Source organism: Xyrauchen texanus, chromosome 3 (genome assembly GCF_025860055.1).
Source record: "Xyrauchen texanus isolate HMW12.3.18 chromosome 3, RBS_HiC_50CHRs, whole genome shotgun sequence".
Classification (NCBI taxonomy): Eukaryota; Metazoa; Chordata; class Actinopteri; order Cypriniformes; family Catostomidae; genus Xyrauchen; species Xyrauchen texanus.
The window spans coordinates 42,363,657-42,390,407 of record NC_068278.1 but is presented as its reverse complement, the minus strand read 5'-3'; the positions used below and the strand labels follow the sequence as shown (position 1 = coordinate 42,390,407).

General features: G+C 38.9%; 2 protein-coding genes across 3 annotated transcripts; one reads left to right on the top strand and one right to left on the bottom strand.

Annotated features, from left to right (window-relative positions):
• Positions 1 to 765: 765 nt before the first annotated feature.
• Positions 766 to 4,290, bottom strand: rnf181 (ring finger protein 181). Of its 2 annotated transcripts, none has more exons than XM_052107684.1 (6): positions 4,154 to 4,290; positions 3,456 to 3,553; positions 2,051 to 2,184; positions 1,658 to 1,773; positions 1,332 to 1,406; positions 766 to 1,189 (listed from the first exon to the last, which is right to left on the bottom strand). In XM_052107684.1, exons 2-6 carry the CDS (start codon positions 3,539 to 3,541, stop codon positions 1,130 to 1,132), a joined length of 471 nt encoding a protein of 156 aa, XP_051963644.1. In that variant the 5' UTR covers positions 3,542 to 3,553; positions 4,154 to 4,290; the 3' UTR covers positions 766 to 1,129. The 2 variants fall into 2 exon arrangements, with proteins under 2 accessions (XP_051963644.1, XP_051963652.1); XM_052107692.1 differs by having other exon boundaries at positions 4,227 to 4,289.
• A 309-nt stretch (positions 4,291 to 4,599) lies between these two features.
• si:ch211-102c2.8 (trichohyalin) lies at positions 4,600 to 23,456 on the top strand. The gene is made up of 27 exons (XM_052106446.1): positions 4,600 to 4,684; positions 6,710 to 6,774; positions 6,886 to 6,995; positions 7,083 to 7,143; positions 7,315 to 7,416; positions 8,255 to 8,506; positions 8,678 to 8,809; positions 10,566 to 10,679; positions 11,131 to 11,200; positions 11,436 to 11,577; positions 12,058 to 12,150; positions 12,259 to 12,371; positions 12,591 to 12,720; positions 12,943 to 13,065; positions 13,233 to 13,337; positions 13,415 to 13,603; positions 15,264 to 15,326; positions 15,414 to 15,509; positions 17,805 to 17,906; positions 18,371 to 18,553; positions 18,947 to 19,179; positions 19,545 to 19,671; positions 19,774 to 19,857; positions 21,895 to 22,106; positions 22,186 to 22,261; positions 22,527 to 22,748; positions 23,028 to 23,456. Exons 1-27 carry the CDS (start codon positions 4,620 to 4,622, stop codon positions 23,091 to 23,093), a joined length of 3,330 nt encoding a protein of 1,109 aa, XP_051962406.1. The 5' UTR covers positions 4,600 to 4,619; the 3' UTR covers positions 23,094 to 23,456.
• Positions 23,457 to 26,751: the final 3,295 nt, after the last annotated feature.

The window sequence follows — 26,751 nt, the reverse complement described above, 5'->3', positions numbered from 1 at the left end:
TGGGCTTGGGATTACTTTACTAAACCTAGTTAACACCATTCGCTGCTGCATCCTCAGATGCAAGTTAATACTTTACTATGCAAAGGAGAAGCCATACATCAACATGGTCCAGAAGCACTGCCGACTTCTCTGGGCTTTGACTCATCTTAGATGGAAAGTAGAACAGTGGAACAGAGTCAACATTTCAAATTTGTGTTCTTCGGGCCAAAGAGGAAAAGGACCATCCAAGCTGTTATCACAGTCAGGTCCAAAAGTCAGTGTCTGTATGGGCTAGGAATGTTTCAGTGCCCATGGCATGGGTAACAAGCACATCTGTGAGGGCACCATTAATGCAGACAGATATGTACAAATGAGGAGCAGCATATACTGCCATCCAGCAAAAAAACAGCCAATTAAGCAGAGAGTGCAGGTGCTAGATTGGCCAGCCTGCAGTCCTGACCATCTCCAATTGAGAATGTGAGGTGCATTATGAAGGGCACAATACCGCAACGAAGACCCTGTACAATTGTGTAGCTGAAGACCTGGTTAATGGATGAATGGGGAAAATTACACTTTTTAAACTTAAACTTGTGTCTTCGGTGCCCAAAAGCTTAATAAGTGTTATTATGTCACCACCTTTTTGGAGTGTGTTGCAATCAACTGATTTGAAATTACTGTACATTTTCAGAAAAAAAAAAATAAAAAAATTAAATTCACAAGGTAAAATATCATATGTTTTGTTGTAGTGCTTTCAATATAGCAAAGGGTGAATACAATTTACAAATCACTCCTTTTGTTTTTATTAGCATTTTTCATACTGTCCCAAATTTTTTGGAATTGGCGTAGTAAATTCAAATACAAATACTAACAGCATAAAAGCAACTGCTTTCATTGATTAATAAAACATTTAATAAAATCCAAAGGTTACATTACAGAGGCATCTTTCATACGAATAGTTCTCAGTGCATAGACATACAAAAAGCAGTCTTAAAAGGAATAACATTTAAAACTTTGCTGTTTTTTCAAGTTCAAGCAAACAAAATCATTTTAAAGCCTGGTCCCTGCACAGTGAACTCTGACTTCCATCAAACTGAAAGTTCAGACTATCATTATCATTTGCATTCATAATCAAGTATTTGAGGTGCAGAGGTCATGTATACATGGCTCCGTGGAGATCCTCTAGTCTATGTTCTCTTTGTCTTCTTCGTTCCTGTAAAATATACATTCAGAATAAATAACATACATTCTCATGTTGTCAAATGAGAATCTAATAAATAAACGAATGTACAAAGGTCTAGATGACACAAAATTCACTTAAATACGAAAACAGATATGACCGCACTCACTCTTACCTTATCTTTCTTAAACTCCTCATAGTCTGGATTGTCAGTGGGTAGTTCAAGTCGACACAAAGGACATGAATTGGTCTGTAATGTTACATAGTAACATGATAATGCCAAACTATGAAATAATCTACATCTACAATATGCATTCCTTTTTCTTTAAATCGTATTTGTTATCTCACAGATTCGACAATTCACCTCAAATTCACTCAAATCTGTGATGTCCCTTGAAACAAATATTCACTTTAATGGTTGCTTTTAATGTGCTGCTTCATGTGACTTCATAGTGTCGGTCTTCATTTCTAGCATTTTACTAATCATTTATATAAACTTACCTTACTTAGCCAAGGCAGAATACACCCTGTGTGGAACAGATGTTTACAGGGCATCTCTCTCACTGTTTCTTGCTCCTCAAACTCCAGTAAACACACCGGACACTTCAGTCCTTTATCTGCCAAATAAAGAAAGTGATCCAGGAGAGCTCCAGAAGAATGGCAGACATGGACACCAATTATCAAACATATCTATTCAATAAAAATTGCAGCCAATACCATAGCGCAAGAAAACATTTATCTACCATTATCATCACTTACCTTTACTCCCATTTACAAATGTTCCCAATTATTACTGTGCAATTATGATTTGCTTTTTTTAACACTGTCATTGTTTTCGGTTAATATGTAGTTGCCCCATGAATAAGAGCTGATTATAAATTAATAGAGTGTCACCAGCTTGTTCAGGGGAGATGATGACCACAGGAAGGCTCTGAACCACAGCTTTTGCTGCAGGAGGAGGAAGACGCTGGCCCCAATCCGACAAATCAAATGAACCTGAATCTATGTCGAGGCCCTGCATTAGAGACCTACAATCACAAAATAATTGTTGAAAATGTTAGGATCATTACAGTTTCATCCAAATAGCTAAAAAAGGCTGGTCTTGCAAAAGACTGTGAAAGCTGTGATTCTCCCCTTTGCGATGATGTATAATATTTTATCGTTAATAGTCAATAACATATATTTTCAAGCTCACAGACAAGTAAACAATGGCTCATTTTTTAGAAAAGGTAAAAGCTGTATTAAAGTTTTCAAATATGCGGGGCCTTCAGCAGCAGTTATCGACACATAAAAGAGACATTTATATTTGATGTCTTACAAATATCATATTTAACTACGTGATTCTTTTGAAAATCATTTAAACTGTGGCATTAGTGCAACAAAATACACCAGTCACATTCCTGAGAAAGAGAGCTTTAATTTGATATATGATTTGTCTATTTAAGTGCTATTTTAAAGACTTTTATATTCATATTAATATTTCTACCACATAACTACTAGGTGGTGCTTATTTGCGACAAGGATGATTTAAGACTTTATTTTGTTATTTAACGGAACATAAATGCAGAAGCTATGTTTATCTATGAAAGTTCAGATTCCAAGCTTTCAAACGATACCACATAGGCGTGGCTTATGTATACGGGGACTTGGGCATTATAAGCATAAACTTTTCTTGTTGAGTAGCACCTACTTTTTGACTCACTGGCGGGTCTACAGAGTTGAACAGGTTAAACCCTCCAAAAACTGGCCCATTTACTTTCATTGTAAATGCCTCACTGTAACCTCAATTTTTTTTTTTTAAGAAAAAGAGGGCCGATTCGAAATTATCGTTAGTGTGGTAATAAACTTTATGCCACAAATGCGTTTGATTGAGCTAAACACGTATCGAACCCAGAATATTTATTTTACAAATCATGAAAAGTGTCAATTACAGCATTTCATTAACATCTACTTCTGCTGCACCAAAATATTGTATTTACAATATTTCTCTAAGTGGTTGAGCATTGTGATCAATCACAGAAATGTGCGTTGATCACATAAGCCTATCAGTAATGCTGTGACAAATCTAGAATACCCCACTAAAATATAACAGCAATGAAGTAATTAAGGGACACGGTTCTCAGCTTGTTTTTGTAAGTGTCGCCTACATAAAGAATAGGGCTTACATTTGCCACACAACAATACATATTTTCATGTAAATTATGATAACTGAGAATAAAGCTTTTGTAAAGATTTACAATGAGCAGCAGATGTTTAGAACATGTCATTATCACAATGATAGAATTGTCTTTCAATTTACCTTGCAAGCTCCAGCAGGGCATTCTGTCTGTACTGTTCTTCTGGATTTGTGGGTTCACAGTCATGCTCGTCGAAATATGAGGCCATTTTTTAACTAACCTGATGGATACATAAATTAAACGTGGATTATATACAAAAACAAATTGGAATGGTGGTAAAGATTTGTGATCTGAGTGTCTGACTCTCATACAGCAGTTGTCCAGAAACTGTAAATAGCATCACAAAAATCTACCAAGGTATTATTACTATAGTAACACTAGGCTAGCTATAATATTTTGGCAGAATTTTTACAATGTTTTACAACTGAAGCAGTTGTATACGTTTTACTTGTGTTTAGGCTACTTTTATATAACGAATTGTTTTATAAAGACTTGTATTTATCTATTTCATTAATCCAACCATATTAAAGAGAAGACAATTACTCAACCAGTTGTTACTATGATCAAACTATAAACACCACATTTAAACTGTTGTTACTTTTCAGGAAATATGGCAAATTCTTACAAGAGATACAAGGATATTATGTGTACGGAAAGCACTGCTAGAAAACACCCGGATTTAATCATTCAAGAGATCGAAAGGCTTTTCAAAGTACAAGCTGACATAAATAACACAATACACTGCTAGCTGGTTAGCATAATAATACAAAGTTAATCTGATTTAACAAACAAAATTAAATCTCGAAAAGTCTGTACTAACCTTATTCGTTTAAAAGGTCAACTATATTAAAGGAAAATCGGTGACAACCTTAATGTCTTTCAAATTCACCTACAGTACTGTTTAGAAATTGCTGATCATCTTCAGAGATGGAAACTTGTTTCACTGCTCTGTCAGCGCGAACACAACAAACTATCGCGAGATTTACGATATGACATGGGTTGCCAGATTGCGTTTGGAAACTCCACCAAGCTTTCATTGTCTTTTTTATTTTCATATTTCATTATTTATTACATTTAACATTTGAAATTTTGATATATTCGCTTCATTATTATAAACATCATGTTTTCATTATAACCCTTTTTTTATTAAATTGTAAATTAGTTCCAAATATGATAAGAATGATATGCTTCGCAAATTAATAAGAAAATAAATCTCTACAGGTTTCTGTTTCGGGTGGCAGTTAGTAGGTGTGGATGGTTGCCATGACGCCGAGGTGCATGTCTTCATGTCAAACGGTTTCCGCTGTTCAGTCCCGTCTCCAGAGAAAACCTCCTGTGGAACTACGTTCAAGTAAGTGCACGGAATATAAGTCACATAATGTCCAATATATTTGTCATTAAGATATGTCTGACAGTCCTTAAATAAAACAAAACATGATAAATAATGTTGCACTCAGTAAACTATATATACCATGCATTCGGTTGTAATTTTGTTTCTAGCATATCAAATAATTGTATATGTTAATATACTGTGAATTAACCTAAGAATTTGGCAAATAATCAGATAAGATATGCGTGTCATGAGAAATCTGTGAAATGTTGGTTTGGGAGGTCCTTAGTCAGAGAGCTTCTATAAACTGTAACATTATCCGTGTTATTACCATTGGAGAGAGGGTAATGGTCAATTAGCGTGTTACGACAGTAAATCACCGTTTGCGGATACCATACAAACGAATGGGGAGAGCCGTAAACTGACACATATCTGTCGCAAAAATATCCGCGTCTACTCTTATAAAACAGCAATTTTGTCGTAGTAAGCTCCACACATAGTAATTTACAAAAAGATTGTTTAGTGTAAAACATGTTGAAGATTAGTGTAAAGGTGGTCAATTAATTAAAGAACGATCTGTTTCCTCAAAAAATCCGTTTATTCCGTGTACTGAAGTATCTCCTCCACAGACATCCAATTAAAAACGTCCCGTTGTGTCCTCGCCAGTGTATGGACCGCCGCATTCTGCTATTTTAGGCTAAGCTTGTAGTCCCCATATGTAGAAGGGTTCTGTCCTATGTATATTGGAGCCCCTAGCACAGACATGGTCAACATACCTGCCCGCGGGCAGTATCAGGCCCTCCACATGGTTTAATGCGGCCCGCGGCTCATGTATCGTAAAATCATTTTTATTTTTCATTGGATATTTCAGTTAACTTGCATTGGGACCTAACGCGTCTCCACAAGCGTTTAACATGCTCGAGGTTGCCAGATAAGAGACGAAATACCCACCGTTTGAGATTTATAGTTGCGCAAATATTCTGCCTAAATGTTATACTTTGTGCAATCTGGCAACCATGCACGCGAGTGCGCTTTTTCTATCCTCCTTTTCCCTTTGAACAAATTTAGCGATCTGTAGTGCAATATTCTGCTCAAGGAAAGAGTTATACGGCTACTCTGTGTTCATTCTTGTGATGCTGCTTGTGATGTTTGGTGCTACTTTGCAGGTAAACCTTTTCAGTGATTAAATTAAATATAAAAGTAGATCTCAGCATCATTGACATGCCAGCAAAAGCAAGCCAGAGACGAATATGTATATGTATTTTTTATTTGTGCAATTTGGACACGTTGAAGTCCCTTCGCTCCTGTATGTTAATATAACTCTTGCAGTAATCATTTATCATAGTCATCCAGCTTGTGTTATTCTGTTGTGTGCTGGAATTTAAACCATCGAGACCCGCATCATGACCCTTTTAGCATGTAAACGGGTGATATTGTTTTTTTTTTTTAAATATGTAAACTCACTCGCTTTGCGACAATCATTAAAATAATTTTTTTATTTTTTATTATTAAAACAGACCCCTGATGTAGAGATTGTTAAATTGAATAATAAATTAACAGGGAAGTGTAGATGGTAAAATAATTTTATAATATCAGCCTTTATTTCGTTTTTTAATGCCTGATGGAAATTTGTAGAGCAATACAATACTTTAGCCAATTGCAGAATAGTCCCATTAGTCACAGATGCACTTCAGAAAAATGAATACACAGCAATTTCTGGGCTTAAAAGTTACAAAAATCAAATCATTGCAGAACATTGTATCTCAAAAGGAATACAATGTGGCCCCCCATTACTACTTAAAGCCCGATGTGGCCCCTTTACCAAAATAGTTGCCCACCCCTGCCCTAGCAGCTAGTGTTTGTTTGAGATCCTTTCAACTGTGTTTCCTGGGTAACCAACCACACAACCAAGAACTCTCCCTTAAAACTACTTGTTTCAGCTCAAGCAGAAATGCACTAAATTCCAAAGAGGTATGATAGATTTAATTCTTATGCAGTAGTTAATTTTCTGTTGTGTGTGTGTGCGCGTGTGTGTGTGTGTTTTAGAACAATCATGGAAAAAGTAGATCATGATGGATCTGGAGAGAACACTGATGAGCTGCTCTCTGCAGGTCAGAGTCATTAACTTTTAAATTTTCATTAAAACTTCCTTTTAATGCTCATGTAAGGATATATCTGTTGCAGTACATAAATCTATATTTGTCTTCTTTCCCTCCACGCAGATGCGGATGATGCAGGAGTTGATGTTTATAGGCTCATACCTCTGCCATTATCCCATGATCACTGCGATCACCTACTGGATGCCATAGATGCACAGCTAAGTTGTCTACAGGTCAGGCACCTTTAGTTGAATAAAATAATAAACCTTGTGTATGTCAAATGGTAAAATTCTGCCCTGATTTTTTTATTCCACCCCTAGACCCACAGCCATAACCAAATGCCTCAAGGAAACTCCAAGAGATATGAATTTCCCTCCTTGGGTAGGTATGCACCATTTATGTGAATAAATTAAAGCTTATGATACAAAATGTAAGCATTTATGCTCCCCATACACACACATTTTCTAATTCCTTTCTCTGTAATTAGTCCAAAACGGTTATGTTTTTTAATCTTATTTTTATCATAGGGCTTTTTTTTTCTCTATGTGTCAGGCAATCTTGATCGGAGCTGGTCTTTAAGTAATGACACAGGTCTGGGAAGCACTGTTCAGACAAATTATAAAACAGCATCAACTTCTGATCGGACCCCTTCAGGTATTCCAGTGTGTTCAAAAGTGATCCAAATGGACATGAATGTACACTCACTGAGCACTTTATTAGGAAATCCTGTACACCTACATATTTATGTGATTATCTAATCAGCAATTCATGTGGAAGCAGTGCAAGGTATAAAATTATGCAGAAACAGGTTAAGAGCTTCAGTTAATGTTCACATAAACCATCAAAATGTGGAAAAATATGATCTCGTCAATGGCATGATTGTTGGGCTGGTTTGAGTACTACGTGTAACTGCTGATCTCCTGGTATTTTCACACACAACAGTCTCTAGAGATTACTCAGAATGGTGCCAGAAATACAAAACATCCAGTGAGTGGCAGTTCTGCGGGCAGAAAAGCCTTGTTGATAAGAGAGGCCAACAGAGAACTGGTTCGAGCTGACAGAAATGCCATGGTAACTCAGATAAACACTCTGTACAATTGAAGTGAGAAGAATAGCATCTCAGAATGCACAACACGTCGAACCTTGAGGCTACAACAACAGAAGAACACTTCGGGCACTTTATTTGGACCAAATTGTTCCTAATAAATTGTTCAGTGAATGTATTTGCAAAATGATGTATTTAAATTCTATATACTGTACTACTTTATAATTGAATGCTATGAATCTAGGAATCATTGATCAGCTTTGATTCATTGGAACCATTACATCTGAAGACAAATAGTGACTTTTTATATCTGCTTTTATTAACAAGCAAATAATAATGAAATTATTAAGAGCTTTCTTTCCATTTCTTTTCGAATAATCACAGACATTGTTTTCTTTTGTCTATCATGTTCAAATCTCTAATATTTCCGGTTCAAAATGTCACAAGGCAAAGGTGGCCAAACAGAACATCAGCCAGTAGAAATGATAAAGGTTGGAGCTTCAGTCACAGACATGTGGCATCCTGAGGGAAATGGCAGTTTAAGCTCAGTGTCCAGGAAAGAGCAGTGCTGCTGGAGACTAGAGAGGCTTCTTGGAAGAAGTGCTGAAATAGTAGGAATGGAAAACTTAGAGGACAGCATCTGCACTGAGGACTTCTCAACTCACTTCAGAAATGAGATGCTGGACATGCCTGGCACAGGTACAGTATACAGAATGAGCAAGGAGAAGAAAGCGGTTACCTCTAGACACTAATTTTATCTAATGGGATAGGTCAAGATAGAAATTTATTCAAAAGTAAATATACCTTATCAATATATCAGAGGAACTTAAAAGATTTGAAACCATGCATTACTAATTTTCTCCATTCTAGCGCCAGCCCCTGATGCTCCCATGAACAGAAGTGACACTGCAGATCATATTGAGCCCCAGAGGAGTCCTCATCATGAAAGATCAAAGAATCACCCACAGCATCTCTCCAAAACACCAATCAGACATCTCGCAGGTACCACATATTTTTCTCTCTGACCTTGTTGTGCTAGCCTGTCCTGCATCTTTTTAAATGTGATGTTGTGAATTACCGAGCTTAGACATTAATCTAAGTGCAGAAATCTTAAATAAAACCATTTAAGGGGATAGTTCACCCTCATGCCATCCCAGATGTGTGTGACTTTCTTTGATCTGCTGAATACAAACTAAGGTTTTTAGAAAAAAATCTCAGCTCTGTAGGTTCATACAATACAAGTGAACAGTGGCCAGAACTCTAAAGGTCGAAATAGCACATAAAGGCAGTATAAAAGTAATCCATACAATTCCAGTGGTTAAATGTCTGTAGTGTCTCTTGTCTGTAGTCTCCACATGCTTCAAAACGTCCACCATTGTGCCTGTACCAAAGCAATCAAAAATCACTTGTTTAAATAACTGGCGTCCTGTTGCTCTGACCCCCATCATCAGCAAATGCTTTGAGAGGCTAATCAGAGATTACATCTGCTCTGTGCTGCCCACCTCAATGGACCTATTGCAGTTTGCCTACCGCAACAACCGCTCCACTGATGATGCCATTGCATCTACAATACACACTGCTCTCTCCCACCTGGAAAAAAGCAACACATATCTGAGAATGCTGTTTGTAGACTACAGCTCAGCATTCAACACCATAATGCCCTCCAAGCTTGTGAGAAACTCTGGGCTCTGGGCTTAAAGAGCTCGCTATGCAGCTGGATCCTGGACTTCCTGTCAAGCAGACGTCAGGTGGTTAGAATGGGCAGCAACATCTCCTCATTACTGACCCTCAACACTGGAGCCCCACAGGGCTGTGTTCTCAGCCCACTCCTGTATTCCCTGTACACACATGACTGTGTGGCAACACATAGCTCCAATGCCATCATTAAGTTTGCTGACGATATGACTGTGGTAGGTCTGATCACTGACAATGACACACCCTACAGAGAGGAGGTGCTCACTCTGACATGCTGGTGTCAGGAGCACAACCTCTCCCCCAACGTCAGTAAAACCAAGGAGCTTGTAGTAGACATCAGGAGGAAAGACAGAGGACACAGCCCCATCACCATTAATGGAGCACCGGTGGAGAGAGTAAGCGGCTTCAAGTTCCTTGTTGTCCACATCACATGGTCCGTCCACACTGAGGCCATTGTGAAGAAGGCTCACCAGCGCCTCTTCTTCCTGAGAAGGCTGAGGTAGTTTGGAATGAACCACCACTCTACACCAGCACTGTAGAGAGTATCCTGACTGGCTGCATCACCGCCTGGTATGGCAATAGCACCATTGTCGTGTGACAATAAAGTGATTTAAATCAAATCAAATCTATTTCTTCAAAAGTGATATGATGGGTGAGAATGTTTTTTTACTATACATTTTTTTTACTAGACTGCTGGTCAGGGCTGGTCAAAGTTGGAGATTTATAGTTAAAAATGACTTAAAAATGTATTTGTTTCTCACCCACACCAATCTGAAGACATGGACTAAACCACTGGAGTCGTATGGATTACTTTTATGCAGTCTTTATGTGCTTTTTTGACCTTCAAAGTTCTGGCCACCATTCACTTGCATTGTAAGGACCAACAGAGCTAAGATATTCTTCTAAAACTCTTCACTTGTGTTCTGCAGAAGAAAATCATACACGTCTGGGATGGCACGAGGGTGTGTAAATGATGAGAGAAATTTCATTTTTGGGTGAACTAGGGATTATAAGCAGATCTGATAAGCACTGAGAGTGTATGCCCTTATATGCTGTTTTACAGGAATTCCTATGCAGAGTTTTGATTCAGTCACCATAGACACTGATCTAGAAACAGTGTGCTCAGAACAGGTTCGACAGCACCTGAAGTCTGCTCTCAGCAACAGCACAGGTTCAGGTGTGGGTGCTTTGATCTGTACCATAATTAACATCGATTTCAAATGTCATATGTTAATTAGGTGTGCGAAATGCATGTGGCATTGTATTGAGGCTAGAACACTTTTTATGTTGCATTATGTTGCAAACTCTGACCACTCATTACTCAGTGTATATGTGTGTGTATGTGTATATATATATATATATATATATATTATTTACATTCCTTGTAAAATTTATAGTACACTAATGTCTTTTTATTTTAAATCTGTGCTTGTCCATATATTATACAGTTTTAATATACAGTCATAAGTGAGAGTGTAATCTTGTATAAATTGAATTTGTGTTTCTTAAGATATTTAAACATGTTGATCCAGGAGTTAAGATGATATTTGAATTGGAATGAAATATAATAACATAATAAACAAACCGTACTGAAGAATATGTGTCTGTTCTTGTGTGTGCCTCTATAGAATTTCATCTGATAAAAGAAAATGGATTCTGTACAAGACAAGCCATCAAAAACAAAACTGAATCCTTCAGGTACTTCTCGTTGTTTTAAGAGACAATCTAGGCCAGAATAGAATGACAAAGAATCAAAGGAGTATAGAATGTGCTACCATTGTCTATATGAATGTTATGTTACTGTTCTTTATTGTGAAGCATCCTTGAACTCTGGAAAGGCACTATATAAATTAAACATATTATAATTTATGGTTTAAATAGTCTACTATTATTAAAAATAATAGACTTGACTCATGGTGTGTATGTGTTTTAGCTCTGATGATGAGGGAACCATTGATGAGATGAGTGGTGAAGGTGCCATGTCTACGCTTTACTACAGAGGCAGCAGACACACATCTGGCAGGAAGGGAAAGCGGAGGAGGGCCCACCAGAGCAGAAGAAAAAACTCCCATACAGTGAGAGACCTCAGCGAAGAGTTCAATTCGATGTGTTCTGAAAGCAACTGATACTCAGTATAGTTATTGTAATACATTATAATGTGCCACACCATTGTTACCTAAAATAGCAATAAAGATGTACTGTATGAAAGGGTTGTTGAATATTCCTGTTGAACAGACCAGTTTAGACAAGCATTGACTTACATGCTGGTCCAGTTTGTTCTGTACTGGTCTAGCTGGTGAAGTAGCATAGCCATGTTATTCACAATATAAACTTACAGTACTGGTTAAAATGGTCAGCCAAGGTGGTCTTTATGGAGCTGGTTGATTAAGGAAGTGTGACAGGGTACACCAGCACACCGGCATATCGTGCTGGAGACCAGTATCCAAAACAGCATATGCAAGTGACCAGTTAGGCTACAGTTTACTGTTCTTTGCACAACAATTTTTTGTCGCTCATCAGATTTGCTGTGCTTTTTGTGTGTCTGTCTTTTCCAGAGTGCAGAGAGACCTCAGGACAAGATCATCATAGATAGAGATAAACTCAGAGAGCTTAGACTGTCACTTGCTGAGCTTCAGCAGCAAAAAACAGTATGAATGCCACTTAAGGAGACACATGCACACCTATGATACCACAATAATTCCCTCTATTTATCCTTTATTTTAATCATCATGTTGAAGATTGTGTTATTTCCTCAGGCTGTGGTTCAATCTCTGGAGAAGCTGAGACAGGAAATGGATCAGGGTAAGAGGGAGCAGTACTCTCTACAGCTCAGTATGAGGGATAACAGAGCACAGGCCCAGAACATTAGGTGCGTCCCAATCTCTGAAATGTTCATCGCAATGGCTTCTGTTTTATGACTACCACTTGCATTGATTTAGTATACTTTGACAAATCATTACTGTATATTCACAAACAAGATTCAGACTTTTTGTGATGTTAATGTACTGTATATTGGGATGCTGCTATGTGTTTTGTTTTGTGTGTGTGTGTGTGTGTGTGTGTGTGTGTGTGTGTGTATGTACTGTAGGTGTGAGTTACACAGACTGCAGGCTCAGAGGGACTTATGTTTGGAGGAGGTCAAGGTTCTGCAGGAGCAACAGGTCACTCTAGATCAGAGGCAACATTTTGCACTGAACCAGGACATCAGCTGTCACAATGTAAAATACCTATTATGTTTTATTTAAACACTTGCACAGTTCTTCTTTAGTTTTAATATGATTTCAAATATAATGTTATAGATATTAGCAAAACTAATGTGTTGTAAATCAGTATAATATGTAAATATGTATCTTTTTTTCAAAGTCAATGGTTTTTCTAAATGAATATGTGTAGATATGATATTTGAAATTCAGTGTATTATAATATCTTTATGCTGTCAGTGTGTAAACCGAAATGTGTCTGCTCTGGAGAGGGAAGAGATGGATAGGCTGCTGGATAATGCCAAATCTGAACTATTCTCAGAACAGAGACACTTTAGACACTCACTGGAGTCTATACAGGAGGTAAACCTCAAAACATATTATGCTATTAAACATGGAACTATTGTAGATTGCATTAAATGCAGACCCAAAGGGTCTAAGTAGCTGTAGACAAAATATCTTGTTTTCAAACAGAAAAATTAGTGAATTAGTGAAGGGTCTTAAAACACACTTTTATCTCTTTTTCTCAGGAGTTAGAGCAGAGAGAAGAGGACTGCAGGGCTCTCCGACAGAAATGCAGTGATTTGGAGGGGCAGTTGGTTTATACAATCAGAGAAAGAGAACAAATAAAAGAGGTAGATTCTCAGCAGTTTCTTCTTAATGTTCTCTCACTTCACCATCACTGCTCAATAAGTGTATAATATATGTGCAGTCTTCACAGGAAGAGCTAAAGCAGCAGGCAAACCGGTTTGGAGTGCTGGAGAAAATTATTGCCCAGAAAGATCTTCTTCTGCAGGGGATGGAGGAGGAAAAGAAAGCCCTTCATCTGGAGCTCAACTCACTTAGAGAGGAGCACAGCTTAAAGCTGTCAGAAATAAAGGACAGGACACAGAAAGACAAGGTAGGAAATATATTTTCATTCTTTTCATATCAGTCTTGAGTATTGTTTTTTAAATAAATTATCTTATATTGGTATACTACCATGCTGAAAACCCTGGCATTGCTACACAACCGTATTTTATGTTGTACTGTATGTGATGTTTTGGATGCTGGTATGCTAGTGTCCCAACCAAGCTTTTTAACAAGCTTAAAGGGATAGTTCACCCAAAGATGAAAATTCTCATCATTTACTCACCATCATGCCATCCCAGATATATATAACTTCCTTTCTTCAGTAGAACACATTTGAAGAAAATTAGAAAAATATCTCAGCTCAGTAGGTCCTTATAAATCCTATATATATATATAGGATTTATAAGGACCTACTATATATATATAGTAGTATATATAGTATATATAAATCCTATATATATATATATAGGATTTATATATATATATATATATACTATTATAATGTAATAGTAATTTAACTATAAATCATTGTGCAGCAGGCTAACATTGTGCATGTAAGCAGCAGACTACCTCTGTTGGCATTGTCTACATGCACACCACCAGCCTCCATGCTCCTAGTCAGGACTAAAGGACGTTGGCCAACATTTGAATAGAATCCTATACACACAGTTTTTTTGTATATATACAGTGAAATGTATTAGTTTTCACATATCCCAGCTAAGCTGATGGGGTCAGAGTGCAGGGTCAGTCATAATACGGCGCCCCTGGAGCAGATAGGGTTAAGGGCCTTGCTCAAGAGCCCAACAGTGGCATCTTGGTGGTGCTGGGGCTTGAACCCCCAACCTCTGGTCAGTAACCCTGAGCCTCAACCGCTGAGCCACCTCTGCCCCATAAACATAATTTATTTCAAAACATCAACGTTTCCAATAAGTCAAAACAACAGCATAAGATATGGCACTTACCTGCTCAGATGACATATTTTCAGATATCTGTCTTTTCCCTTCTTTTGATATTTATTTTTCCATTCACTCTGATAAGATGTCCAGTATTCATGTGTTCACCGGTGCCTTGAACCACATTCATCCATGCATATTGCTTTATAAGACATTCATTTAACAAAAGGAGTCATATGGATGACCTTAATGCTGATTGTTTGTGCTTTCTGGAGCATCAAAAATCATGTTGCCATCCACATCCATTATAAAGACTTACAGGGCTGAGTTTATTTCTATTTTTCGTCAAATGTGTTCTGCTGAAGAAAGGAAGTCATACACATCTGGGATGGCATGAGGGTGAGTAATCCTTAAGACTCCAGTTTTAAAATCTATATCTTCAGAAGTGAAGTGATAAGATGGATGTGGGTGGGAAACAGATAAATATGTAAGTCCTTTTTTACTGTAAATTATCCTTCCTGCCTAGAAGAATGTGAATCGCCAAAATCAAAAGAAAAAATATGAAAGTGGAGACTTTTATTAAAACAGGACTAAAATATTGATCTGTTTCTCATCCACATATATCAAATCACTTTTGAAGATATGGATTTAACCACTGGAGTCATATGGATTACTTTTACACTGCCTTTATGTGCTTTTGGAGGTTCAAAATGTTGCTACCCTTTCACTTGCATGAGGTAATGAATAAATTATGAGAGAATTGTCTTTTTTGGGTGAACTGTTCCTTCAATTGGACAAATTTATCAATTTTTTCAGGAGCAAGAGATTGAGCAACTGACATTACAGTTAGCAAAAAGCCACAAAGAAGAACTTCAAATGGTAAGATGATTTATTCACTGTAAGGCCTGTCACAGATAATTCAGAACTGAATATCTGATGCAGTTTGGGGTGTATGTGTGTGTCCAGATGTATCAGCAGGCAGAGGTGTTGAGATCAGCTGCTCTCAGTGAACAAGCTCAAACCCACAAACAGAGCATCGACACCTTCCAAAACTGCATCCAGGTTAATGGTTAAAATTAGGGTCTTTGTTCCCTTTGTATTAGAGGTCGACCGATATTGGTTTTTTCAGGCCGATGCCGATCTTTAAAAATCCGGGTTGGCCGATGGCCGATTAATGCTGCCGATTTATTTTGGCCGATATGTGCTTGTTTTTAACCTCTTATTTGAACCTTTTATTTGAAAGATAAAATGTAACACAAATATTTACTTAAGATAGACAACATTTCTCAACAAATACATTTATTGAACACTTGACCAATCTGCACTTGTACACTTAAATTAAAAATGTATAATGTAAAAACATATTGTATAAATAATGTATAACAAATATATTAAATAAACAAAGCAGGTGTTACGAACTGCTCCGAGACATGAAGGTTGAGATCCAAATGCAGCTTTAATTAAGGGGCAATCCAGACACGTAATCCAATATTCAGAGCATCCAAGAGAAGCACAGGCATAACTAGGGATAGGTATCGTTAAGGTTTTAATGGTATTACTACTCTTACCGATACTGCTTATCGATCCGGTACTTCAACTGTATTCCTAACGGTTCTTTTTGTTTTATATATATATATATATATATATATATATATATATATATATATATATATATATATATATATATATATAAATTTTATTTCAGGAAGGTCTACTAACCTTCCTGAAATTAAATTTTAACAAGACCGGAAACGAAGCAGGCGCTTCGGAAGCCGCTGAAGGCGGCAGAGACCCGGCGGTGATGGGTAGGTTAATGTACCTTACCAGTTTGACAGCCTCAAAATGTAGGTCTATCTATTACTTTCCCCCTTATTAAAAACCCTGATTATTATAGATGCCCGGATTGGCGCCAAAGCCTTCCAAATCTGCGTGCACCGACCCACCTAAATAAATATTTTTTCTGATTTAGCTAGAGTTCAGCACCCGCATTATGATATGTTGATTTTAAATCATGTAACGTTGTTGTATTAATGTTGACTGTTCATTTTTATGACCAGATATGTGGTCTAGGCTTATCAATGCATAATGTGTGGGAGTCATTCTCTAGTTCAGGGTACTTTCACGTAATATTTCACATAATATTTTAAAAGTAGCCTATATCTTTAGTCTTTGTCCATCAGTTCACTGCAGAGAAGTATAGCTTTGTTGTTTTTAATATTTTTAGAACCTTCTGCTGATTAACCTGCTGGGGTCGACGGACGCGCCAGCGCCTCCTGCTGGATTTTTCCGTCATTACAGCGGAAACGACATAAAATTCTCCGTCATTTTGGGGCATACAGATAAGTGTAAGACATCATTAGAGACTATAAAGGGTTTACTTTTATTTGTGTACACTCACAAATACAACAATACCTTGTTTTGTAAAATAAAGAAAATAAAAAGGGTGAGCTATCAGACGTCTCTGTCCTCACGAGCATATTTCTGAAAAATTCTGGGAGGGGGGCCTCCAAGATTTTGTGCCCATGGGCCTCTGCTTTCTAAATCCGTGCCTGCTCTTTATAGCAATAAAGAATGTATTTTCTTAATTTCTCCAGTACTGACAGCAGAACCAGTAACGTCCGAGCTTACCAAAGCCAGTCCTTCAATAGCCTATACTGCGTTGGTATATTTTTATTACTTATTTATCTGCATTGAGTGACAACCCTCTCAAATATAAGACACACAAACAGAACAAATAAAAGTCTCAGATTCACTGTCTGTAATTGCAAAATTCTTGCTTGCTTATTGTGACATGATAGCAACCCTTCTGCTGTGATAATGAAAACTTCAACTACACTATCAATATCCAAAGTAGCCGAACGTCATGTCAACTATCGCGTTTGTCACGTTTTTTCTTGAAGTTGGCAGTAACATATCAAAAGTTTTTAATTAAATCTAAAGAAGTTATACAAATTTAACCCTTACTGTTTTCTCCAAGGAACTTAGCTCCTTCCTTAGGCACTGGATGAGGTCTGCTCACTCTGCTGGAAAATGACTCTAGGGGCAGTGTGCGTCAAACACATGTTCCACAACAACACTAGGCTGCCCACAGATGCGCCTGCCTAATAATCGGCTTGATATGCGTGGATATTGGCCGATGCCGATTATGTAAAAAATGCAAAAAATCTAATTAATCGGTCGACCTCTACTTTGTATCTCAAAACACTGCAAGTGACTCACGATTACTATGATAAGACACTTTCCTGAGCACTGGGTTGACAAGAGCAATCTCTTTACTTCCCTCTAGATAATCTAACACTCACCCCTCTCTCTCTCTCTCTCTCTCTCTCTCTCTCTCTCTCTCTCTCTTCTCTTCAGATGAAAGATGAGGAGGTTAAGAGACTAAAAGAGACTCTAGAGCAGCATGAGGAGAACATGAGAAGGCAAGCAGAGGAACTGAGAAGAGAAACTCAGGAAAAGGTTCCCTCCCTGTTAATGTGCTTTTACAATAACTGTAATTGCTATTACAATGATTTCCCTTCATATACAAGGCTTAGTTTGTAGAAGCTACCTCCATGGCTTCCTATAGTGGATGTAGTATGCATTCTGTACAAAAATGTTTTTGGTAAACACACAGTATTTATGTAATCAATTTAATGCAATAGAATATGACAGTAAAGTTCTAAAAATACCATTGTACCATTGGTAGTTCCATGGTATTTTTTCAAGTGCCTTGGAGTACCAGTGGTAATCATTCAGCACAATGGTAGATATCGAAGCACCATTACCATCTGATACCATCACTATCTCATAGTACTCCCACAATAAATGTTTTGTAAAGGCATTACCTTTCCAGATTTTTTTTTATTTTTGATGTGGTCCCCCACTGTTCATTCTTAGTTACCCCAAAGAACCAGAGCAAATACTGTCTCCTGTTCTAACAGATTGGAAAGGCTGTGAAGCGAGAGGAAAGGAATTGGAAGGAGCAGAGAGAGAAGGCTCTCAGAGAGCAGCGTGGGATCCTGGAGGAGCAGATAGAGGAGGCGGAAAAGAAAGGGAAAGTGGAGTTGGAGAAAGAGAGAAGGAACACCCTGGCCTTGCAAAATAAACTTATTGAGATTCAGAAAGTGAGTGAATTCAGAACTCCTCTTTTTATTATGTGCATTTCAACATTTAAATAAAACAAAACATTTTCAAAAGAGCATGTGTCATTTTAATATGTGACTTCATGTTGCATCTAGTGGTGGGTAAGTATATGCATTAAACTTGATAGTGATTGAAGTGACGTACAAGTCTTCAATATTTTTGAAAATGTCTTGAAAAGCATATTAAAAATTATTAAAGTGGATGTGATACCTGCAGATACCAAAGCAACTTACAGTGCATTTAAGATTTACATATTTACCAGTATGTGTGTTCCTAGAAATAAAACCTGTGACCTTGGCATTGCTAGCATCTATCCAAGTAAAGCTACAAAAGAGTAGTTCAAAACTGTCCTTAGTTTATTTTACTGTTAACAGGAGGCTGAGAAAGAGATGGTGTGTCTGAAGAAAAGTTTCCAGTGCTCTGAAAAAGAGCTTCAGGAGCTGAGGTCAGCCCTCATTGAGAAGGAGCAAAAACACCAGAGAAGAACAGCCAGACACGAGCAGCAGAGCAGGCACTGGGTGCAGGACATATACACTGAGTGTGTTTATCTGCAAGAGTTGCTTAAGTACAATGGCCTGACTGTTGAGAGCAAACACCTGTCAGACAGGTGTGCTGAGTTTGATATCTGTAGTACATACCCTGTGATATTCGTACACACAAAAATATCTCATGTTCAGTGTTTAAAAATGTGGCATGTCGGAAATGTGGCCTAGCGGTTAACACTTGTACCCTAGACACATTGAGGATTGGTGCCTAGAACCTATGTTGTATCCTGATTCCATTCCACCTCTCTTTTAATAATTTCCTCAGTAAATAAAAAAGTTGCCAAAAGATAAAAAAATAATTTAACTCCAAATATGCAGTAAAGACCTTCAAGCTTAGTGAGTTTGCTTTGGCCTATCTCTGTAATATGTAGCGAGATTTGTAGATTGTATTTTAAAAATGTGTTTATGTATCTATTCTCTGGTTCAGGCCTACAATGAGTGAAGCTCTTCAGACTCTGCAGTCCATCACAAAGGTCCTAAAACAGCTTATCAATGATCTAAAGAATGAGCTTAGCTCACAGAGACGGGCTGCACTACAGCACAGCCGTGATAAGGTACATACCGAACACACACACATATTTGAAGCAACACACATACAGTACACATGCTCATTCACATTACTGTCTGGCTGTGTGCTGTTTATGTGTTTGTTTCAGGAGCAAGATTCATGTCTTCAGAAAGAGCAGCTGATAGAGGAAAAGGAACAAGCACTAGCAGCACTAAAAGACAAACTCATAAAAGTATGACTTTCTCTGTATCTGTTACGATCCCGTGTTGTCCGGCCCGTGTTTTTCGTTTTCACTTATCACGTTCCGTGTCACGATCCCTTGTTGTCTGTACCGTGTTTTCTGTTTCACCCGTCACTAGTCACTTTCCATGTCACGCTCCCTTGTCGTCCGCCCGTGTTTTCTGTTTTACCGTCCGTTCACGCTCCCTGTCATGTCTTCCTTGTTGCACGCCCGTGTTTCACTGTCTCTGTGAAAACTACACTTCCCTTCCCGTTGTTTCCGGCCCTGTATGCCTGTGATTGTCCGCACCTGTCTGTCATTTTGTCATTACCGTGTCTCTTTATTTAAACCCCGCTGTTTTCCCTTCCCGCTGTCGTGCGTTAACGTTTCGTGTCTCATGGTGACGTTTCATGTTTGCGCTATTTCTGTGACCACTCTCTCTCGGTTTATGTTCCCTGCCTGTTGTTCCCTGTTCTTTGGAGGTTACCCTGCTCTTTGTATTCCCTGCCTGTTAACCCGTTCATGTTATCCCAGCCCTTCGTGGACGTTCTCCTACCTTCATCTGTGTGTTAGTTTAGTTTGTCCCATCGTGGACCTTTCTTTTGTTCCAGTGTTTGTTTACTTTATGTTCTCTTTAGTTTGTTTACTTTAGTCATGCTATTATCTAATCAGCCAATCATGTGGCAGCAGTGTAATGCATAAAATCAAGCAGTTATGGGTCAGGAGCTTCAGTTAATGTTCACATCAACCATCAGAATGGTGAAAAAAAGTGATCTCTGTGACTTAGACTGTGGCATGAATGTCTGTGCCAGACAGGATGGTTTGAATATTTTTGTAACTGCTGATCTCCTGGGATTTCACAACAGTCTTTAGAGTTTACTCAAAAACAAAAACATCCAGTTAATGGCAGTTCGGCGGACGGAAACACCTTGTTGATGTGAGGACAATGGAGAATGGCCAGACTTGTTTGAGCTGACTGAAAGGCTCAAACAATTCAGATAACCACTCAGTACAATTGTGGTAATCTGAATAGCATCTCAGAATGCACAACTTCGAGGTGGATGAGCAACAATAGCAGAAGACCATGTCGGACACTTTATTAGGACCATAATGTTCCTTATAAAGTGCGCAGTGAGTGTAAAACTGCACAGAATGACTGACAGGCAGAAAGCATCAAAGACCATCGCAAGCAGACACATTTTATTTGCCATTTACAGAGTCTAGTGCTGTGACCGAGACCAGTGAGATTTCTCAGGACTGTTATTTCATTAAAGCAATATTCCGGGTTCAATACAAGTTATGCTCAGTTGACAGCATAATGTATTACCACAAACATTTATTTTGACTCATCCCTCCTTTTCTTTATAAAAAGCTAAAATCAAGGTTACAGTGTGGCACTTCAGTGGATGCGAATGGGGCAAATTTTTCGAGGGTTTAAAGGCAAAAATGTGAAGCTCATAATTTTATAAAAGCACTTGAACTAATTGTTCTGTTAAAACTCATGTATTATTTGAGCTGTAAATCTGTTTAAATCATAACTTTTACAGTAATTTTAGGGTTTGTTGACATTACATTGTCATGGCAACGAAGTTGAAAAATACCTTTAAAATATAACTTTAAACAGAAAAGGTTAGTATTCGATTTTATCACACTAAAATCATGTTAACACGCATATTGTATATATCTTGTGGCTATACTTTTGAAAAAGTGTGTATTTTAAAGTTTACAGATTGGCCCCAATCACTTCCATTGTAAGTGCCTCACTGGAACCCCGATTTTTGCTGTTTATTTTTTTTTAAAGAAAAGGAGGGTTTAGTCAAAATTAACGTTTTTGGAAATCAATATTATGCCACAAATGCTGTCTTGCTGAGCTAACTTGTATTGAACCTGGCATTTTTATTTTAATATCTTTCAGAGAATAGGAACATTTTCTTCATACCTTTCCATGAAACAAAATCACTTACAGCACCTTTGTGAAAAATATTCTTTAAATATATTTGCATCTTAGATAATGGGTGTATTTCTTCATGGGTTGTGTGTAATCTTAAGGAGCACATTGAGGAAATGAGTAGCCTATCCAGAGCCCAGCTACACAGGGGTGATGACGATACAGATGGACTGTTTGCACGTCTGCGCAGGCAGCTGCAGGCTAAAGATGATGAGCTTAGGCAGGTGGTGAATAACATGGCACACTGGAAAGACAAAACCACTGCAAGACTTGCACGCAAATTTGAATTGGAGCTCACCGCAGAGCTGGAGAGGTGAGTCATACAGTTGGACTTGAACCCTTTTAGATTTTTGTTATGATTTTCCTTCTTGACATTTGCCTATATAAAACAGAAAGGCCCTAAAACCCAGAGCAGAACAGCAGAAGAGATTGGAGAGACTGGAGAATGAGATGAGACAGCTAACTAGGGTAAATGACTGTACAAATAATCAATATGAACAGCAAACATATTTTAAATGTGAGTATGAACTTAAACGAAATAAAGAACATCTTTCAAGAGGTGTAAAATTGTCTGTACCAATAAATTCCCTTTTAGAGATATGTTTTATGTAGATCATTAGTTGCAGCTAATTCAGAAAGCTCTATTCTTTGAGGGACATGATCTTACATGTGCTCACTTTCTTAAGTAAACTTACAGGGGAGTAAAATGTCCTGCTTTTTTGTCTCATTGCAGCAATGCGGAGACTATAGAGAATCCCAGTTAGCCTCCACTGCTCTTCAAAGTGACCCAGACTTCCAAAAGTCCCCAAGTACCCAGGACCTGACCTCATATAAACTACTGCGGCACCTACAGACTCGCATTCACCAGCTGCAGGCAGAGAGTCAGACCCACTGCACCAGCCTAGGCAAGTGGGGCAGGGAAGACAGGGACCTGGGAGGGTCTTATCTGGATACGGTACGTCAACCTGTATTCTTAATCTAACACAAGAACTAGATTCAGTTCAGTCTGATTACAATCATAGTTTAAAGTATTTTGATCTTACTATTTAGTTCATGATTTGACTTAATTTGTGAAAGTACATTTATATTGTTTAATATATATTATATAAATGTTAAATGTTATATTAAATCAAATACATTTTTCTATTTTTGCAACAAATATTGATTTTCTGATATCCTACACATAAATCTCATTATCAAGGATGTGAAAGCAGGTTTTATTTTTTCTTGGCAGATTGATCCAGCCAAGGAGAGCAATAAGACTGAGGGTTGCTTACCAGCTAGCACCTTTCCCAGTTAACGTTTACTTTTAACTCTCTTATCCTAGAACTTGTCCATTACATCATTCATTTTTATAGGGAAAACCATGTTCAAGAAAAAACATTTCATTACTTTCTTTGTGAAAATCATGACTAGTGTTCTTGGTCTGGAAGGACAGGATTTTGTGCTTTATTGAAGGTGAATGTAAAAGATGAAAAAAATGTAATTAAAGAATTCTTGAACTCAGCTGCTGTTTGAGCTTGACCATGAAATGAATAGAACTTAACCCTGTTACACCTGTGTATTTTAAACATTGAAGCACTCATCATTGTAATAGATTGATGCTGCCAAAATAAGTGCCAGTTCATGACTTTGATAATTTTTTCTGCATAAATAAAATGTCTCAAGCAGATAATTATAAAGCCTCATTGATTTAATTTTTGTTTGCCTTGTCGTAGTGTGATACAATATTTAGAATTTTTCCAAAAAACTCACTCTTTGATAAGGAATGATGATAGGTAACACTATCACTTGTATAGAATTTGCGCAATAAGTAAAGCAATATAGAATATCTTAAAAGAATAGTTCACCCAAAATTGAAAAATTCTCTCATGATTAACTCACCCTCATGCCACCCCAGATGTGTATGACTTTCTTTTTTCTGCTGAACATAAATTAAGATTTTTAGAAGAATATTTCAGCTCTGTAGGTCCATACAATGCAAGTGAATGGTTGCCAAAATGTTGACACATAAAGCTCCATGAAAGTAATCCATAAGACCTATTTTTAGAAGTGATATGATAGGTGTGGGTGAGAAAAAGATCAATATTTAAGTCCAATTTTGCTAGACATGCTCCCTGCCTAGTAGCATGTAGTATGCATGAAGAATGTGAATCACGAGTCAGAATTGTAGCACAGTAGATAGTGAACATGACATCTTGCACAATGACATACTGAGTAACTGAAATCAAAATCATTCTAAAAAGGCCATTTATGGCCACTACATTTTTAGCTTTATGCATGTATTCTTCCATCACTAGAAATTAGCATTAAGTTCATTCTAAACTGGTAATATGATGTGACATTTATGTAGTTATCAGTCAGTGTTCTGTTCTCCAGGCGGAGCTCCATGATGTGGCGACTCAACTCCAGGTTGCTGTGGCCACAATGCCCCCGCAGTTGCTCCACTTTTGTCAACAGGACCTCCATGCCCCTTATCAGAGACTCCAACTTCTCTGCTGTCACCTTCTCCTGCAGTTGTGTCATTCTCTTTTCTGTTTTATCCACCTTCTGTTGCTTTTGTGATTCAGTTTCACCTGTGCTTCTCCTGAGCTTTAATGCCTGAAAAGAATGAGAAAAGGATGACTGATACAGAAACTGATACTGTAATCACAATTCTCTCCATCTACACTCTAATAGTGCCTGTTTAAAGCTCAAAGACAATAATGTAATTTGATAAAACCAGTTTCCTTAATCCTTCCGTCCTCTAACCACTTCCCATCTCCCTCCTCTAATCTCTTGTTTTCTAACCCTTCTCTGCTTTATAAACATCTAAAGACCATTTTAACATTCTCTAATGGTAATTCCATTACTACTAAAGCTAAAAATATTTAAACGTGCAGAAATAACATGCATGAAAACGACTCGGTTACTAACGTAACCTCGGTTCCCTGAGAGGAGGGAACGAGTATTGCGTAAGTAGCTTAAGCTATGGGAAAACGTATTGGTTACCTAACGTAACCTCGGTTCTCTCTAGATGAGGGAACGAGTATTGCGTAAGCTAGCTTACGCTACGGGAATGATTCATCTTTTCTGAGATATTGAAGCCAAAAAATTATCCTTAATTTTCGTATCCATTGTCAACGCAGTGCGGCAGCTGCAGACCTTGAGCGGGCTAGCTAGCGAGCTCATAGGTTGCTCTGCGGCAACTGCTGCAGCCTATAGACGAGCTTGGGCGAACTCGCATCCAATGAGAGGCCTCCGCGCTCTCACTGCATCAAAGCCCGCCAAAATAGGCGTGACTAGAGTGCATATAAGCGTAGTTCGTAGGCTGGAACCCTGGTTTTCATTGACTGAAGCGAAAAGTCGCTCGTGGCGCGAGCACGGCCGGCTACGCAATACTCGTTCCCTCATCTAGAGCGAACCGAGGTTACGTTAGGTAACCGATACATTCTCTTACGAGAGGTTCTCTCGTATTGCGTAAGCTAGCTTACGCTACGGGAACCCATTGTCAACGCCGTGCGCGCCAAGCATCCACTGTATGAGCCCCAGGGAATTAAGGGGGACCCGGGGAGCCCTTATGAGTGGGGAAATAATATTTGGCCGGCAAGAATGCGGATCATTGATTGTGTAATACATAAGCACATAGTGGGAAGGGAACGACAGAGCGGCGGTGCCGGTCTGTGTGGAATGTGTCCCATCAGTGCAGCTCACCAGGGGAGCTGTAGCGTATTAAACCGCTAGTAGTTTTGCCTGCAGAGCGGGCACTTCCATATTGTAAAATCTGACAAAGGTGGAGGGGGAAGTCCATCCCGCTGCCACACATATGTCGTGAATGGAAATCCCGCTGGACCATGCCCACGAGGATGCCATACCTCTAGTGGAGTGAGCCCTAATGCCCAACGGGCATGGCAGGTCTTTTGACGCGTATGCAGCAGCAATAGCATCCACTATCCATCTAGATAGTGTCTGTTTCGAGGCGGCGAGACCTTTGGTGCGCCCTCCAAACGAAACGAAAAGCTGCTCAGAGCGTCTGAATGCGGCGGAGCGCGCAGTATACAATCTCAGTGCTCTGACCGGGCAAAGAGGATTGGCGTCGCATTCGCTATCGGGTGCTGGCAGCGCCGATAGGGAAATGACCTGTGCTCTGAAAGGAGTACCGATCACCTTGGGAACATAGCCGTGTCTAGGATTTAAAATGACCTTGGAGTCACTTGGTCCAAACTCAAGACATGCAGCGCTGACAGACAGCGCGTGAAGGTCTCCCACACGTTTGACTGATGACAGGGCAGTCAGAAAAACGGTTTTGAGTGAAAGGTATTTCAAATCCACGGATTGAAGTGGTTCGAAAGGGGGGGCTTTCATAGTTTCGAGAACTATAGAAAGATCCCAGATAGGAACCGATGGGGGGCACGGGGGTTCATCCTTCTAGCTCCCTGAGGAAGCCGGATGACCAGCTCGCTTTTACCCCATGACTGGCCGTGCAAGGGTTCAGCGAATGCCGCAACGGCCGCCACATACACTTTGAGCGTGGATGGGGATCTGCCCTTATCCAGCAGCTCTTGTAGAAATACTGAGCAGCGACGACACCCCACATGTCCGCGGGTCCAGGTCTCTGTCGGTGCACCATTTTGAGAACACAGACCATTTTGATGCATAGAGTCTTCTCGTGGAAGGGGCTCTAGCGTGTATGATGGTGTTTATTACTCCTTCTGGCAGAGCGACGGGTAGTCGTTGATCACACACGCATGCAGCGCCCAGCCTCTGGGTGGGGATGCCAGATTGTGCCGCGAGCTTGAGAGAGGAGATCTGCTCTCACTGGGATGGGCCACGGCGCTGTCAGTGACAGCTGCGTAAGCTCGGGAACCATGTCTGATTCTCCCAACGCGGGGCTATGAGGAGCACCGAGTGACGCATTTCCCTGATCCTCTGCATTACCTGTGGCAATAGCGAGACGGGAGGGAAGGCGTAAGCGGGCG

What these genes read in the sequence shown, in the direction of transcription:
- rnf181 (XM_052107684.1), bottom strand. Translation starts at nt 3,541, where the DNA reads ATGGCCTCATATTTCGACGAGCATGACTGTGAACCCACAAATCCAGAA. An exon ending in GCCCTGCTGGAGCTTGCAAG is followed by an intron (nt 2,185 to 3,455) that starts GTAAATTGAAAG and finishes TTGTGATTGTAG; the next exon opens with GTCTCTAATGCAGGGCCTCG. An exon ending in CATCTCCCCTGAACAAGCTG is followed by an intron (nt 1,774 to 2,050) that starts GTGACACTCTAT and finishes TTTATTTGGCAG; the next exon opens with ATAAAGGACTGAAGTGTCCG.
- si:ch211-102c2.8 (XM_052106446.1), top strand. Translation starts at nt 4,620, where the DNA reads ATGTCAAACGGTTTCCGCTGTTCAGTCCCGTCTCCAGAGAAAACCTCC. An exon ending in GAAGAGAAACTCAGGAAAAG is followed by an intron (nt 17,907 to 18,370) that starts GTTCCCTCCCTG and finishes CTGTTCTAACAG; the next exon opens with ATTGGAAAGGCTGTGAAGCG. An exon ending in AGCAAACACCTGTCAGACAG is followed by an intron (nt 19,180 to 19,544) that starts GTGTGCTGAGTT and finishes TCTCTGGTTCAG; the next exon opens with GCCTACAATGAGTGAAGCTC.